General features: G+C 37.3%; 1 protein-coding gene across 1 annotated transcript in view; it reads right to left on the bottom strand.

The window, feature by feature from the left end:
- Positions 1 to 83: 83 nt before the first annotated feature.
- Positions 84 to 17429, bottom strand: part of LOC118278058 (putative peptidyl-prolyl cis-trans isomerase dodo) — a 37203-nt gene continuing 19857 nt past the window's right edge. The window contains exons 2-6 of the mRNA XM_050700257.1: positions 5634 to 5655; positions 5046 to 5168; positions 1698 to 1737; positions 1267 to 1470; positions 84 to 819 (exon numbers count right to left, since the gene is read on the bottom strand). Coding sequence (XP_050556214.1) covers positions 623 to 819; positions 1267 to 1470; positions 1698 to 1737; positions 5046 to 5168; positions 5634 to 5636 — 567 coding nt within the window. The 5' untranslated portion in view covers positions 5637 to 5655 and the 3' untranslated portion in view covers positions 84 to 622. The remainder of the gene's footprint in view (positions 820 to 1266; positions 1471 to 1697; positions 1738 to 5045; positions 5169 to 5633; positions 5656 to 17429) is intronic.

Here is a 17429-nt window from a genome sequence, read left to right as displayed (position 1 = left end):
TTATTCTTGAACACTGAAGTAGTTATTACAATGCCTAGTGCGCCATTATTAATACGGGAGTCAGAAGAAAAAAATAAACAAAATTTAAATTAATAAGGAAGTTTAATTTACGTGTAACTTACGTGAGGAATACAAAATATAATTTAAAGCTATGAGTCCATATAAAAATATCTGGAATGTAAAATATTAATGAATCTTATGTGGATGACATAACATATTGAATTTACGCAATGCCATAATGCGTTACTCGTCTTACTGCCGTACTCAGAACCATTTGATGATTACTTAAACTATTAACTTAGTAACGAATTTGTATGGAAAACAATTCCTAAGGACTGGGTTAAGTAATCATTAAATGACTCTGAGTACGGGGATTAGAGCCCTTAGGACGCCATGGTCGTGGTGCAATAAATTTTACCCATTTGTACGACCAACTGTTCAAACCTATTATAGTGTTTTGGTGTATCTTTATAGATAGCAAGGTTTCGTGATCATTGTGTCCTAATAAAATAGGACCCTTAGGTATATATCGAAATTACATTCACACAAAAATATTCAGCTATCAAATTACAATTTAGCTTATAAACAAGAATTTACAAAGACATCCAGAAATCTTTCTTCTCTACTCTTCAGCTTCTTCCATCTTCTTATACGCCTTCTTGAGATCTTCTAGAAGACTCATAGCTTGAGACTTCTCAATTAGAAGCTCCTTCTTCTGCTGTTCTCCTGTGAATATGTCATTGCTGTGTAGCGTCAGGGTGAAGGTGTCCACTGTTCCTTCAGGTCCAGGAGTCGCTGTCACATCTGTCAGCTTGTTAACTGCAATTTAAAGAAGGTGGTAGAGTAGCCAGAAAAATCAACGGTTAAGGCTTAGCTCTTGAAAAATACCTTAAGGTTACATAATTTTCGAATTTTTATTTATCGAGAGTGAATCGTCAGGTCAGTTGGTCTCCAGGATATACTGGAGGATATGGAAACTTGGAAACGTAGACGACAGGAAGAAAGAAAAAGTGGATTAATGTGTGTAGAATGACTTGAAAGATAATTTAAAGGAGTTTGTGATGATGAAAACTTAAATTGCACCTGTTTTTAATACTTAATAGGATGGCGTTTGACCACCAGCTCGCCTGGTGGCAGGCGATGATGTGGCTGACGATGGAGCACGCCTACCTATGCATGTACTGACCTTACCCAAGAAAATTGGGGACAAAAGCAAGAAGAGGATGATTCAGTCACGCCAGAAGTGCAAAACAATTGCCAACTTACTCATGAAACCATTAGCCTCAACATGCGCCACATGCTCCGGCCTGTAGTTGTCCACAGCATCAGCTAGCGCGCTGGCATGAGTCCTGGGTACACCCAGCACAAGTAGATCGCGAGTGAGCTGTGCTCCCGTGCATGCACAAGCACAGGACTGCTGCACAACCCAGCGGATGACAGCCGCAGCACGTGCGCACTCGTCGCGGGATGCTGTAAGAATAAAGATTGTGAATTTTTATAAGGACAAATATCCATTTGATCTGTCTGTTTTTGTTGTTCGATATGTTTTAAACATATGTTTGTCTGGTATATAAGATAGATATTTGTTAATAGGTAGATAAGTAAATATAGGTAACTTCTCTACCAAACCAAATAACGCATCGAAAGATGGTATTTATTTAAATAAATCCCTATTTAACTTAGTAAAATAAACTTACATAAGCTCGTGTCTTTCAGAATTTCCATGATGCCGTCATCCTGAAAAAGAGATAAGAAATTAGCTTCCCATTTATTAATTAAGAACAAATGTAGGTTTATGGATTGCAATTTAAAATAATTAATTTTTTATATGCAAGAAGCAGAAGTATGTGCGTAGAAACAATAGAGCTGTCAATAATTGTTCGACTGCACTGGTTGGCGCAGTGGCTGGGCAACCGGCTGCCGCGTGACGTGCAGCGGATTCGATTCTTGCAAAATTGTTGTTTCGGGCCTGGGTGTCATGTGTATGTGAACTTGTAGGTTTGTAAACGCAACCGCGACACGGGAGAAAATCCAAATCCCCTCATTTGGATTTTCTCCCGTGTCGCGGTTGCGTTCACAAAAAAATTGTAAAGCTCCAACTCCGTACTACCTAAGTACTTGTTAAGATCGAAATATCGTAGGTTGAATGATTTCGACCGAATTGTACCTATTTTCAAATCATTAGACACATCAATTTACGTCACACATCTATTACATATAACCTAAATAATCATAATAACACCATTATTCTTAAACAACGTTTTCTAAATAAATGCAAATAACATATATTAACGCTAAAAAGGTCAGATAACACATGAAGTGCTACATACGAAGACTCAATTATCTCAGCTCCGAGTCAAAGGCTCAGTGGGCGAGACCATCAAGCACTATAACACAACAAATTGACAAAGGAACCCCGCCTAATGTTGTTTTTCTCAGGAAACATTAGAAAACAGGCGCCATTTTGTATTTGGTCAGTTGGCTGGCTATATTATTTTGTGCTCGAGTAAGGATCATTGTTTTTTGTTATGGTGGAAATACTGTTGATTATGGATGATTGGATATATAGAATATTGTATAAAGGACTTTTGTGTGGGGGGAAAGCATCCAATTATTTCTGCCGCCTTGGGTGAGGCGAGAGCGAGTGTCAGACTCTTACTTACTAAAAGCCGGGTGGTTTTTAGTTAGTAAGAGTCTGAAATTCCTTCTCCTGCTATGAGCTGGAGTCCCGGTGACTATTTACGTTGTCCGCGGCTCCAGATCGTTGTTCGCAGTTAGGATAAAGCACCTAAATTAATTAAACCATTACAGGCCGTTTCAGACAAAACTTCATTTAGTAGGTAGATGGATTTCAAGAATTTTATTGAAGATCGAGGCTCAATTGTCTGTTATTGCAGACATCTACAGACTTCCAAACTACTTACATTACAATTTAAATAATTACCTTAAAATAAAAAAATGCAATACTCTTTTGAAAAATCATCTACCCAAGGTCATTACAACCGTATCTCGTCTTCAAAGAGCTATAAGGAAAAGCTACCTAAATTATACAAAAGTGTCCAGAACATGGAGGTGTAAGTGATGTTTGCTGGTCAATAAAGACACGTCAGTGACATACCTGTCCCTTTATTACTGCGCCCCTTTTGTTTTACTCACACGAACATAATTAGGATAAGTCAGCCTGCAATTTGGTAAGCATGTGTGGGCGAAACACGGAAGGTACGGACGTATGTTACGTCATTTAGAGATGTTATTCGTTTAGTTGCAAGTTATATCTACTGAGTGTAGTTTTAGATTCAATATAGACAACCAGGAAGGAAATGGTTTTTTTTTCCCGATTGGACGCTATTTCTCTTCGGCGGAGATATAGATAAAGAAATAAAACATGGCATCATTGTGACAGAACCACAGACTTATGATGATATCTAAATGAGTCTCCTTGACTGTACCTATTCGTTTGCTGAGGGCATAGGAAATCTGATACATCCTTCTCTTTACTGGCATATGCCGTATGGGGAAATCTCTTATGACGTAATTTAAGCTTGTAGTTTCATTTAAATCATATGAGTGATCTCCATACTGTATAGTATATGTAAGTAATTCATATTTCTATTCATTAACTCCTAAATAGTTCTCATAACACAAGAAAAAATTTAGAAACATAGAATTATCAAACATATTTCACTGAAAGAGTTTTCCAGTACGTAAACTTCTTCACTAAGGTAAGGTGGAAGTAAGTTTAAAAACTCGTAAATCAACGTCAAAGTTCCGTTTTCCTTAGTTGTCTAAATACTTGTAAATATTTCCTAACATACTTCAGTAACGTGCATTCATTCATTACGAACGACGCTGCTAACTAGCGTGGAAGAAGTTCCTCAGCTCATAGCCAATATTTTGTAGGTAACAGTGACTGTCTACTGCTGAACTATAAGCCTCCTCTACAAAAGACGGGTTGTCATAATTTCCATATTTAGCAGGCGGGATTGCAGTTCAAAATTTCTAGGTTTATCAGAGAGTGTTACTGCTTGGTCTCTGTCAAATGTATAGTCTCTTAGTAGGTGCAGCAAGCCATAATTAGAGATTGTTTAAAATTAAGTTAGTACTGTGATAGTTTCTTTTGAAACGCAAATGAAATTGGACTTTAATGACCTCTATCTGCGATAGTCATACACATTAAAAATGACTAAAAACCACCCCTTTCTTACTCCTGCTTACTCCTGCGAACCTGTGCCGATTTTTGCCCACTGAGCATCTATGTATACTATACCCTGAGACCCGACAAGTTACTCGGCGAGCTGCCTAAAAAGCAGTCTATACAAAGAAAATATTGATAACAAAATAAAATGTTATGATAAAACGATAGAATTGAGTTTACAAAAGTTATTGAATACAGGGCACGTGCGATGATACGTGACAAATGCCTGTCTGTACGTAGAGCTTGATCTGAACATGTTTAGGCGAAGCGAGGGACTATTGTTTTATGTATGTACCTACCTACTTTATAATAGCATAATAATCATAAACGTTACAACTATTAATCCTCGAAGGAAAATTAGGTATACATATAAGAATGTAATACCCAATTTTCATCAGTTCACGTTACGATTATGGATATCATGCAAGTTTGCACATTGTATTACAGGTACACATTGCCCAACCCTGGAATAAAACCCAAGTTAAGTCAACAAGAGTCTGACACTCTCTCTTGCCTCTCCCAGGGCGGAAAAGTCATGGGATGATTTTCGCCCCCACAAAAAGAAAGTGTCTTCTTTGTCTGATGACAGAAAACTATTGAAGCCAAATCCTCCACTAAAATCGGTCTCCATGGCGTTTAACGTGTAGTCTTCTCTTCTTAATCAGTAAAGTATTTAGAAGTAAAATATACTTAGGTACAGGTTATAAGTTTTTAAACTGACATGGTCACTAACACTATTAATAGAACTTATGACGGGATATTTACCATGTTTATTCACTTTGATGAATTTACGATATTTCGGCAATGTCGTGGTAAATATCCCGTCATAAGTTCTAATAATAATACTTACAGGCTGCTCCTCCATGACATGCTGCAGCAGGGTGCGGAACAGAGTGGCTGGGAGGCTGGAGAGGGCGTGCAGCGCCGCCAGCGCCCACAGCGGACAGTCGCCGTCCGAACAGAACTTGAATTTCTATCACAAAACATTGTCATTGAGAGTTATTTGGTTGTTTTTGCAGCTATCTCAATAATTTTTATGGTGATAGGGACAATAGGGAAGCTGACAAAATAGATTATTTTAAAATAATAGACACGTATGTTTTAGGGAAACATAATTATACTTTCTCAGATATATTATCGCGTGACATCACTTCTAGGTACATTTTATAAGTAGAAATGACGTATTTGATCCCTCTTTACACACTACTAAACTTTGATTTGATTCGTTCTATCCAAGCATTGTTATCTTATGTGACAAAATAAAAAAATACATGTCTAATATTTTTCATTAAATAACTGACGAACTAAATAGATTTTTAATTTTCATACCCCGTCATCATCCCAATTTTATCGCCTCAACCGACAAACTTTATGACCCCAGCAGTAACCTTAGCAAAATGCTGTGACATTGGGACAAACCAAATGGAAGGCAACTTACCATGGTGTCAAATCGCCTGGAACTGTAACAAAACATTATAGAATTAACATGGGAATCACTTCTGTATGATGTTCTACATCATAATACATGAAGGAGGGTTAGTATGGGGGTGTTAGTTCGCACGATTTGCTTTTACATGTCTAGAATGGGGTGGTAGTACTACTAGCTTTTTAGCCGCGGGTTTACCCGCAAGTCTAGGGTGGTTTACAAATTTTTGTTTTAATATCTGTACCTTTAGTATAAGTTTGCTTTACGTTTAATGGTCAAATACTCAAACGTCAATCAATTTTAAGACACTCTCAAGAATAGTTCTGTCACTAAACAATATTTATAAAAGACAGAGACAGATATTAAGATATTTAAGTACAACTGAAAATTGATTAGCGTTTCAGTATTTGGGCGTAAATTAATCGAAACGAGAGCGCGTTCAGCGCTCTGATTGGCCGGCTCGAATAAACCAACCATTGCTTTCAACCTAAAGCAAACTCGTACTAAGGTACTACTCGTAATTTAGAACATTAGACACGTATTTTTTCTTTTCTTATATAATAAATACTTTCGACGATATATTGATTTGAAATATCATGTATAGACACGATTTACTACATTTTACACGGTAACATGTTACGTGACGTAGGTAGCTCCCACTCCTAAATTTTCGTTTTATCTACGGTTTACTTATATGACAAAATAATAAGAAATACGTGTCTAATATGTTTTTATAACCTAACTGACGGACTAAATAGATTTTTAATTTTTGTATCAACTACGCTATTAGGCCTACGTAAATCCGGAACTGCAGACTACCTAGCGGGTTTACCGGGGCTCCGGCTCGACAGGTAGGAGTAGGAACGGGGTGGTTTTTAGTCAGTAAGAGTCTGACACTCCCTTTCGCCTCACCTTGGCGAGAGAGTTTATTGGAAGATTCTCCCCCCTCAAAAAAAGGCCTACGTAAAATTTTAAGAATATGGATTGAGTTGGTAGATTGTACGGAGCTTGTTCTAGCTTTTGACTTTGACTAAAAGAATTCGGATATTAGAAAACAGCTTCATCAGAACCATTTGGTGTCTCAAGCATCATACACGGAGAGAGAAAGAAAAATCCTTTAAACTTAAATAACTTAACGTCAGCATTTGAAAAGCATTCCCAGTGGATGAGAGCAACACTACCAACAATGGATACTTAGTTCAAAACTTTCACAAACAAACTGACAGACAGACAGACAAAACACTTCTATAATATTTACATGTAGATACGCCTCTATAGCAAAATGTTATAGTCTGTAGTAGGATGTAATTAATGTCCATTTTGCCATGACATAACGTCATAGGAATTATAACTGTCGTCATGGGTGTATGACGATTAGACATAATTTCAACGTCTCTTTGGTGTGGTGTAATTATCGTAAATGTGACGTAGGTACCTACATACGAGTTACTCATATTTATTAAAAATAGGCAATTAATAATTTTAAAATAAAAAAATATGGTCAAAAGTTTTAAGTGACTTACGTTTATTTTTGTCATAAATGCGTTTTTTGGCAATGGCTTTCAGGTAGTGGTATGTATTTTATAAAACACGTGCCTGCCCATCCAGACAGCCGAAAGGTTAAATAGACTACTGCAACACCTACATACACCCAATAAATTACTTTATATCTTTTTTGAAACTAACATGGTCACTAACACTATCATTAGAACTTGAGACAGGATAATTTTGAGTTCATCCGTGATCATGGCGCTTGCAACCGTGTCGAAATATCGGCAACTCATAGACATAAATAAACATGGTAAATATTCCGTCTCAAGTTCTAATGATACTTTATATCTATTAGAAATGAGACTAATCTTCCAAAAGCAAATAACGAAACGCAAAATTCCCGCCATTTCCAACACAAAAGAGGTTAGAACGCGGAAAAAACAAGATGGCGTCCGAGAAACTATGGACAGAGGTAGGAAACGCAGTAGAGCAGTTTATTACAAAGTTTCCCTATAACATTGGCATTACGTCGTCACTCCAATGGCGTACAATGGCAGCTTATTGACAGGCTGAATGCAGCACGTTTATATTAAACTTTGCTTTGCGGACCGACCTACGCTAGGGGCAACAATAATCCGTTGTTCCTAATACATTTTTACTAAGTCCAAAGCTGGGATATGACTTTGTAGTTTTTGAAAGTGAAGACTGAAGGTAGGAGGGAGGTATCTGTCTAGATTTGGTCTATTCAGAAGACCCAGTGCCCTTGTAAGAGACATCTGTAGGTGCTGATGGGTTGGGACTTGCTTATTGAAGGCGGCAAAATCATCCGAAGACTTCTACCGCCTTAGGCGAGACGAGAGGAGTGTTAGACACAAAAAAGCCCCCTGTTCCTACTCATGTCCTTCGAGCCGGAGCCCCGGTAAAGCCGCTAGGTACCCGATAGGTTGTGACATGCTAGAATACGATCAATGTCCAGTTTTATCTTGCGATATTGTAAAGTATTTCTAAAATTATGGTCGTATCCGAATTTTCATAAGAAATCCAAAAAAATCGACCATACAGTTTACAACTAATGGAAGCAAGATTCAAACCTAAAATTATCATTAAAATCTATGTTGGCACAAATCAAATCACGTGCAAACCAGTAAGTACCCTTAGTATGAGTCTGCTTTACATTTAAAGTAATCGAAACGAGAGCGCGTTCGACGCTCTGATTGGCCGGCTTGAATAAACCAACCAATCGGAGGGCCGAACGCGCTCTCGTTTCGTTTTCGTGCAACATAAAGCAAACTCGTACTAACTACTCAGTTTACTAAATACTCTTGCAAAGTTAATTGAGTTACACAATACATATTTAGCATTATTTACTCAGGTCTAATTATATATTTGTCGAACCCTTGTAGCACATTAATATTTCATAGTAACTTTGTGTACCTACCTATAATATGTATATAACTATCAGCTACTATTGTATAAACAAGCTTATGTATCTGAGACGATCCATTGAATGGCTGAAAATATCTCCGATTACTTATTACAGATTCACATCTATTATTCTGTCTTATTTTCAAAGTTGTAGGCAGATGTATTAATAGAAATATGTAGGTTAGATTTATTATCTATCTTTTGAGTAATAGGGTAGATGACTAATTTATATTTTAATGTCCGTCTTGTAGATTATTTTAAAACATTAGACACGTATTTTTTATTTTCTTACAGAAACAAATACTTTTGAAGATATATTGATTTAAAATATCGCTTGACGTCACTTCTAGGTACTCCTAAACTTTGATTCGTTTTATATAAGATTTTTTTCTGATAAGTCTATCATAAGCACCTTTAACAAACAATAATGTACATATTTTAAAAACAGATAGTATTCTAATAGATTAATTTCATTAATTCAATCGAGTATGACCTTTAATCCTGCTTATACCTTTGAAAGGATGGCGTGAGGGACAGAGACGTAGATCTTCAGACATATGTGGGTAGCTTGTCCAACGGAATGAATTAAAAAGAAAGGAAACTGGAATTAAGGGGTGGTTCACACTTTCGTTGAAAAATAATAACAAAAAGTAACTAATTTAGGTTGAGTCAAGTAGGTATCTAGTTCAAGCTCTGACTTTTGAGATATTTAAACCTATTGAGATTTAATTTAATTTTTTACACAATCCATTGTCCATTTTCACGGCAATTATTGTAACACTAGTTTCTATCAGCGGCTCCCCGTTCCCGTTGGAAGATAATTATCCTATCACCCAAGTCATTTCATATCCAGTGCGTATACCAAATTTCATCAAAATCCATTCCAATTTGGTATCAACGCCGGAGTCCCTCAGGGGTCAGTACTTTCAGCAACGCTCTTTTTGCTGCACATCAACGACCTGCTTAAGCCCGGTATCTTTGGGTATGCAGATGACAGCACAGTTGTTGAAAGGTATGTGTCCGATGCGCGGACTAGCGGAACACAGATCCAGTCTCTAAGAGAATCCATGGTCGAACGGTTGAACTCGTCCTTGAAGGCGGTCTCCGATTGGGGTGACGCCAACTTGGTCAAGTTCAACGCTACCAAAACCCAGGCGTGTCTATTCTCCGCCAAACGGAGTCAATTTCCGCTGGCTCCTACTTTCCGAAATGTATCCGTTCCAATATCGGATCATCTAGAGCTTCTGGGCGTAACTCTATCGCCAACGCTAAACTTCGGCTCTTATATAGAGTCGAAGGCGCATCTGGCTGGTAGGAAGTTGGGTATCCTCTCGAAGGTGAGACGGTACTTCACACCGAAACAACTGCTGAGCCTGTACCAAGCGCAGGTTCGGTCATGTATGGAGTACTGTTCTCACCTTTGGGACGGCTCGGCTAAATGCCAGCTAGATGCGCTCGAACACATTGAAAGGCGTGCCAAGAAGCTCATCAACGATGATGCGCTTGTGGAGGCCCGACTTCAAAGCCTTGAACACAGGCGCAAGGTCGCAAGCCTTTCCGTTTTTTACCGGATACATTTCGGAGAGTGTGCGGGGGAATTGCACAACTTGATTCCCCCTAGTTCTTTTCATCATCGAACCACAAGACAATCGGCGAGGCGTCACCGCTTCATGGTAGATATCCCACCCACTCGCACGAAGCGCTTCGCTTCAAGCTTCCTTGTGCGAACTGCTAGGGAGTGGAACTCCTTGCCGGAGTCTGTGTTTCCTGATGGGTATAACCTGGGTGTCTTCAAGGCCCGAGTGAATAGGTTGCTTATGGGCAGACGTGCTCCACCGTAGGCCGCATCATCACTTACCATCAGGTGAGATAGCGGTCAAACGTCGACCCATTAAATGTAAAAAAAAAAAAAAAAGTGTAATAGTGTGATAAGGAAATGTTTACTGTCTAAAATATATTATGTTTTTACAGAGAATATGGACATAACCTTAAGGTACCTATCAGAATCAGAGTTCAGATAGTGAGAGATAATTTTATGGAATGTTTAACTTGGTGACCAGTAGTAGTTGAAGGTAGAGAGTTAGTTATACAGCCGTTTTGACCAATCGGACGAAGTCATAGATGACAGCTAGTTATAAAACACTCCAGTAAATTGTTACACTATTCTTAAACGAAAAAAAAACTAAAAACAATACAATTTTCACATTGTTACACGCAAGAACGTATCGCCCTTAACAAGGGTCGAATTTTATGTCCCACGCTTCTATCTGTTAATACATTTCGTTTGTTTTCATTCAATCAACTCATCTCAGGTGGTCGAATACTTTGTAACACATATATAACATAGTAATCTAATGTTTTTACACGACGCGACACACCAAAGTTTGTGGAATCGATTCATTTCATGTTTAAATATATATGTAGGTGGTGGTTTCTTAGTAGGTAGGTAGTTAAGGATAATATCGGCCTAGCTAGAGTTGTTCTAAATACTTTTTTAAATGTTATTTGTTTTATGAGTCCTATGTAGTGTAGACTGCTGCCATATATTGTGTTATGTTGTATTGTGGATAATATTTAAAAATAAATTGATGTGTTAACTGAAACTTGAGACCTGTGTAAGGACTTGTTTCACAGTGTTTGAATAGCCGCTGTGTAAATTTTTTTTTCGAGGAGGATATCATCCTCGAGGTCTTATACGTGACATCTCTTACTGACTAAAAACCACCACGTTCCTACTTCTGCTTTTCAAGCCGGAGCTCCGGTAACCCGTTAGGCAGTCCACATGTACTAGAGTGAGAATTAAAAACGTAATTTGTATGAATTATCTGTCACAAACGTTTATCGGGTACTTATAAGTATTAAGGAAGTGAAACGTAAATAATAAATAAATAAATGTACCACTCAATCGAAAAGACAGTCCTCTCGCACAAGGAAAAAACCGGAATTGATTACCATGGCAACTATAGAGATCAATGCTAGTTCACAAAGCTGAGGCACAATTAATACAAAACTTTAATACAGAAAGAATATGCTTTAATTTGCTATGAACAAGATTGCCAGAATACTAGACTGACCGCGTAGGTAGAGATGCAAATCATAAAATATTGCAGGAGGATATCAAACAACCGGATTTCCCAGAGGGTACCTGTTTATGACCAAACATACTGTTCTTACAGAATAAAGAAGGATATGCCTATAAAATACATAGATAGATATACAATTTTTGAAATATTTAAAGAGCATCTCCGTCGCGAGAGACACTCCGGGCGTCGGGGACCGCGCGACGATCTCCGGCTACCGTAAGTGCGGGCCGGACGGCGGGCAAGGGTAGCTCGCCGCCCGACCAGAACCAGACCCGTGCGTATGGCGCCGAGCTTTCCAAGAGCACTTCAAACGAGCCATCAGACCACCACTGGTGGGGACAGGTCCCCACCTGTGGTGGTCTGATTGGGGCTCTGATGGCTCTGATGGCCCAGGTGGTCCCAGGTTGCCCAGTTTAGTCTGACACGTCCTATCGCCTCGACCAAGGCGGGAGAAGTCGATAGATGATATTACTAAAAAAATCTACTTAAATTACGATGTTACATTGGAATGTTTGCTTATCAGCACGCAATTTTGCATTGGTAAAATAAAATCAAAATCTTAGCATTTTATAAATGGTGGCCTGCAAGGTCAGGAGTTGTTTTTAGTTAGCCAGTAGAAGCCTTCTTCCTGCTCCGCATAGGGTAGGAAGAGTCATTTGAGATATTCCCTGTTCACTAACAAAAACATTAGTGTGAGATAGCAAAAAGTCAATAAAATGTGGGAGTACACTCTTGCCTACGCATTCAACAAAAAATAAAGGAAAAGTTTTAATATTAAGTGTAAGTAACTACCTAATAGTATCAATAACTCAAATACTATAATAAAATAAACTTTATTTACCCGTGTTTACGAGATAGGACAACGTGACGAAAAAATCATTGATAAAAGTTGAAACTCTAGACGGGGAACAATGATTCGATTTCTCGTAAAATATAATATTTAACTGTCCATAAAGATGACTGTACAATTTGACACGCCAAGGAGCTGAGCGTGTTTATTTATGTCCGAAAATTATTGATCTCTCGAAAATTCAGTCATATTTTGAGGATTTGGTAGTTGGGAAGGTGTTTTTTTATGGTATAAGCCGGTAAATGAGATCGATGCATCACCTGATGGTAAGCAATCGCCGCCGCCCCTAGACATCCGAAACATCACAAGTGCGTTGCCGGCCTTTTGGAGGTTAGGAATTTAAGGATTGTTGGGGAATCGGGGATTGGGAAGGGGGGTAATTTGGCATACGGTAACCTCACTCACTTAACGAAACACAACGCAAGCGTTGTTTCATTCATTGCAATTTTCATACCCTGATCCAAGAACCCTAATATTCTTTGTTTTCCGTAATGCAGTGTGGAGCAGCATGAGCTATAACAAATGAGAGAGGATGTGCCCACTATGCCAGTTATGTCCGCTCAACAACTCCACAATCGCGGTAAACACAATCAGTTTGTTTGTACACAATAGTACGATGTTACCATACAATTTTTTATCTCTTTTGCGATTCATTAACACGGCTTACGGTTTTTGAGTCTCAATAACTTGATACCACGCTGATCACTAATTAGGATAACTGATGTGTTAGTTTATAAGTAAGATAAATGTAATTTAATGTATAGTTTTCAGCAATAAAGGCTTAATAAACCTGATAGATATTCTGGGAGATGACATTTTAACATAAGCTCCTTTATCTCTAGTAGGTAAGACTACCGGCAGATTTGAGACTGAAACAGGCCATCAACGCACATATGGTGTTGCGGGTGTCCTTATGCGGCGCTGATCGTTCACCACCAGGTGACACGTCGGCTTGTTAGCCCCCTATTCCATAAAAAACGAATTACCTAAAACGTAAAGAGTATTGAAGGTTAAGATGCTTATAGCAATTATTATTAGTGATATTGTTGCTATAATAAAAGGCGACAGTCTTGTTTGTAAACATTTCCACTTCAGGCTGCGTAGGTACTATTCCGTATCTACGTGTGAAATAGTGCATTAATATAAATACTTGTTGAACTCTTTCCCCGAAATTTTCTAGATCTTTCTAGATAAAACGAGTAATCTAAGTTTAGGAGTGTGAGCAAATAGACGAAAAGAAGAAAGAAATCTACATATCTTCGAAAGTATTTGTTTCCGTAAGAAAATGATAAATACGTGTCTAATATTTTAAAATAATCTACAAGATGGACATTAAAATAAACATTAGTTATCTACCCTGTCCCTATCGTTGTAAAAAGTATTTAGATTTGACACACTGGGATATTCTCCTGTTTCGTGGGTGTTCTACCCTATTGTAATGAATCTGATCTTCAATCGAAGTTGTTCAAGCTTGTTGTTTTCTTCCCAGAATTGCGATTACAATTCAAGGAATTATGTACCATCAATGCATATACAAAAGGCAGTTGTTTGTCATCAAAACTCTTTTGACCACGCCATTGGTGCAGTGGCTGGTGAAATTAAAATTGCCAGTTTACTTGCAAGTTAGTAACCTTCAATCGTGTTATGTAGCTATGCTACGTAGACGTAACAGTGAAACTGTAAAACTATGTGACTGTTTTCACTAACACTAAGTTATGTAGCTGTGCAAGTAAGATGTGTTATGAAGATGCGCCGCCGCGTCGCAATGTAGTCGCAAAGCATGCGTAATGAATATTATTGGTGGAAGCCAAACGGATCCACAGCAACATAGCATAGAACATCTCTGGTGCAAAAGCACCCCAGGCAAGATGGTTTAAAAATATAAGAGCTTGTATGCTTGTGAATAATTACTAATCTACGATTGACAGATAGCATAAAAGAAGAAGAATAGAGCAGACCTCAAAAAAGACCTATAGGCTATATTAATATCTAAAAAAACTCACAAGATATCAGCAACAATATCGACCCACATAACATCGAATATTCCAATTCAGTAAAGTAGGTAAAGTAACAACAACTAAAGCAAAAAATGATGTAATACAATAATAACATTGATTCAACGAAAACTTGGTCACTTTTTTGTTAAGACTTGATAATTTTTTGTAAAAAAAAATATCCGCGCAGTTGCCATTTTCATGAACTTTGTCTGTGGGCTTTAAGATATACTTGAAATGTTGTTATTATACAGAGACAAACTTTGAAAGCTTTCAATACTAAGGCAATCTAATCACAAATTATTTGTAATTTTAAACAATGTAAATAGTGCTTGAAATGTTTGTTTTGTTAATGAAACTTAATCTTTGTTTTATTTAAGACTTTTATTTCCTAAAGTGGGGTGAATCACATGTAACAGCAATAATCACTTTTCGCCGTTTATGTTAGAAGTGATAAGGCGAAAACCTACTAGGCGCTATATTTGGTAGAGGATTCTATGCTAGATACTGCTGAGGATTTCGAAAATTGTAAGACAGTCTCTTTATTTTCTCTTTCTCTCTCTCTCTCTAGATGCTTTGTATAACTTGAGAGTCGCACTTAAAATCACTTAAATAGCAGTTACACTTGAGACTAATTTACCAAACTTCGTTGCTCAAATAAGCTAGAAATCCTAGCAATATAAGCTCGAAACAATAGGACATTAAAGCAACAGCTAAAGTATCAAACACAACCACAAAATATGCAGAAGACACAAAACTGTTAGATGATGAATTACGATTTTCCCAAAAAGCAGTTCATCCAATATGTCGACGTAACTCCGTGTAATGTGGTGTGAACAACAGATGGACAATAATTATTACAATGATGCGGCCGTTTGTCACATTCGCCATCCTCTTCCTGCTACAAGCGCTCGACCCCAAAAATAAATGTCTATTTACTCGGACGAAAGCTAAAAAGAACAACTCAAGAGGTAATACAGAACGAAAATAGCATCTTCCAATAAAATGGCGGGAAACGGCAAAGTAAGAGCTTTCAATTTGTTACCTATAGATAAAATTTTCCGATAGCAATCAAATCGCCATCATAATGACATCAAAACAGATAAAATAAAAACAAAATACTTTATTATTATAAATAGAAAAATAAAACTAAAAATCTAAAAAGGAATTCTCAATTCAAATATCAACACACGCTACAGAAAAAAAAAACAAAATGGCGGCAAATACAACAAAGGTGCGGAAGAAAGGAGGTTTTAAACTTGTTAAAAATAAAGGTTTCCGATACCAATGGGATATAAGAGGTCATAATTTTGTGAAACAAACCAATGAATATGAAATAACAGAGAAAACAGAGACGTTTCGTCCTACGATCGAGCACAGAATGTCCTAATGCAATTCAACAGTTGGTCGCACTGGCCACGAACGGTCAGCAGAAAAATTCTTTTAATTTTCCGAAGCGTGGGCATTTAATAACTTTTTATCCAAAAGAGTCTTTAAGAGAATCTTGTTATGTTTCAATGATAATCTGTCAATTTTATTATAACTTTTGTATGACATACTAAATTAATTAGTATGTTATCAGCGCGTGAGTAGCAGTCGCGTTGCTGCTCATGAATATGAGCCTCTAGCATGGCTTGAAACTAGGCGAGTTCCTCATGAAACAGTTACGTGAGTAAGCCGATAACTTAATAGATAATCTGTTATAAATACAGAGATAGGTTTGTGATATGTCACAAAGATAAAATCATTGTTAATATAATTTAGGCATCTATTAAAAATAAGAAAATAGCTCTCAAGACACGTTTCAAGGCCATAATATTAGTATAACACATTAAAAATGCAATTCAAATAACACAAACGCTAACGAACTTGCATGAATAAAACCGAAATCGTCGGCAAATATTCAAATGTGATATTGTAATAACATCGGCCCACACTACCACACTCATATAACTATGTTAATTCTTGTTATTCATACTTCATCGTATGTGAGTATAGAGTAGAGGGAGGCCACTAAAATAATAGTTACTTACACAAATCTGATTGATACTGTGCCTATTAATAATTTTAAGAATGTTTGTCTTAATTAAATTCAAGTCCGTCCTCGGTTTAATAAAAAAACAAGGAATAAAATTATACACAGCCCTTTAAAAGTGTGTTTACTTTGGCTATGGACCACACTCTTGGGTGGGGTAGTCAATTTATTGAGTAAGGCTGTAAAACATCACGCTACGGTCAATACGGACGTAGCTGGTGTTATTTATTATAAGGAATCTCTTTTGGCCACTTCTTTAAAAAATGAAAGGTATATTTGTGAAAGAAGAGAAGCACTTCCTTTTCCAAAAAGATTATTCTAGACACCACTTAATATGTAATTAATTTGAGTAATGGTTAAAAGATATCACGACCGAAGGCCCCCCTCGAAACGATATGACAAACATCTCGATAAACATAAATTACATCCTTATTACAAAACACATAAAGATGAAAATAGCATATTTCTCTAAGACGACAATCTTAAATAAGATCAAAGTTCAGGTATAAGTGCATAACATTGGTATTAATTTAAATAACTTGGTCAGTTAGGATAGCAACCAGAAATAGACCATTCGTTATCTTATTTATCACTATTGCGTAGATCCTGTCGGTAAAAATAGTTTTACTACATAAACACTAATAAATAATGTAGTAATAAGTGTGAGTAATTGTGCAATATATATACTAGTATTCACTTCCAACTAGCCTATTTGTAGGTCATTGGGGGAGGCCTATGTTCAGCAGTGGACGTCTTATGGCTGATATGATGATGATGAATATGATGATACTAGTATTACAAGTGCGACAGTTTGGTTAGATTTTTCGTGTTTAATCACATGAGTCTCATACTCTTGCGGATGAAAATTGGCACTCAGGACTAACTTAATTACCGAGCGAAGCCACTGACAAAAGCTAGGTGCATATTTTT

The sequence above is a fragment of the Spodoptera frugiperda genome, chromosome 18, assembly GCF_023101765.2.
Source record: "Spodoptera frugiperda isolate SF20-4 chromosome 18, AGI-APGP_CSIRO_Sfru_2.0, whole genome shotgun sequence".
In the NCBI taxonomy this organism is placed as follows: Eukaryota; Metazoa; Arthropoda; class Insecta; order Lepidoptera; family Noctuidae; genus Spodoptera; species Spodoptera frugiperda.
The sequence above is the reverse complement of the archived record's forward strand: the minus strand, read 5'-3'. Positions and strand labels throughout refer to the sequence as shown.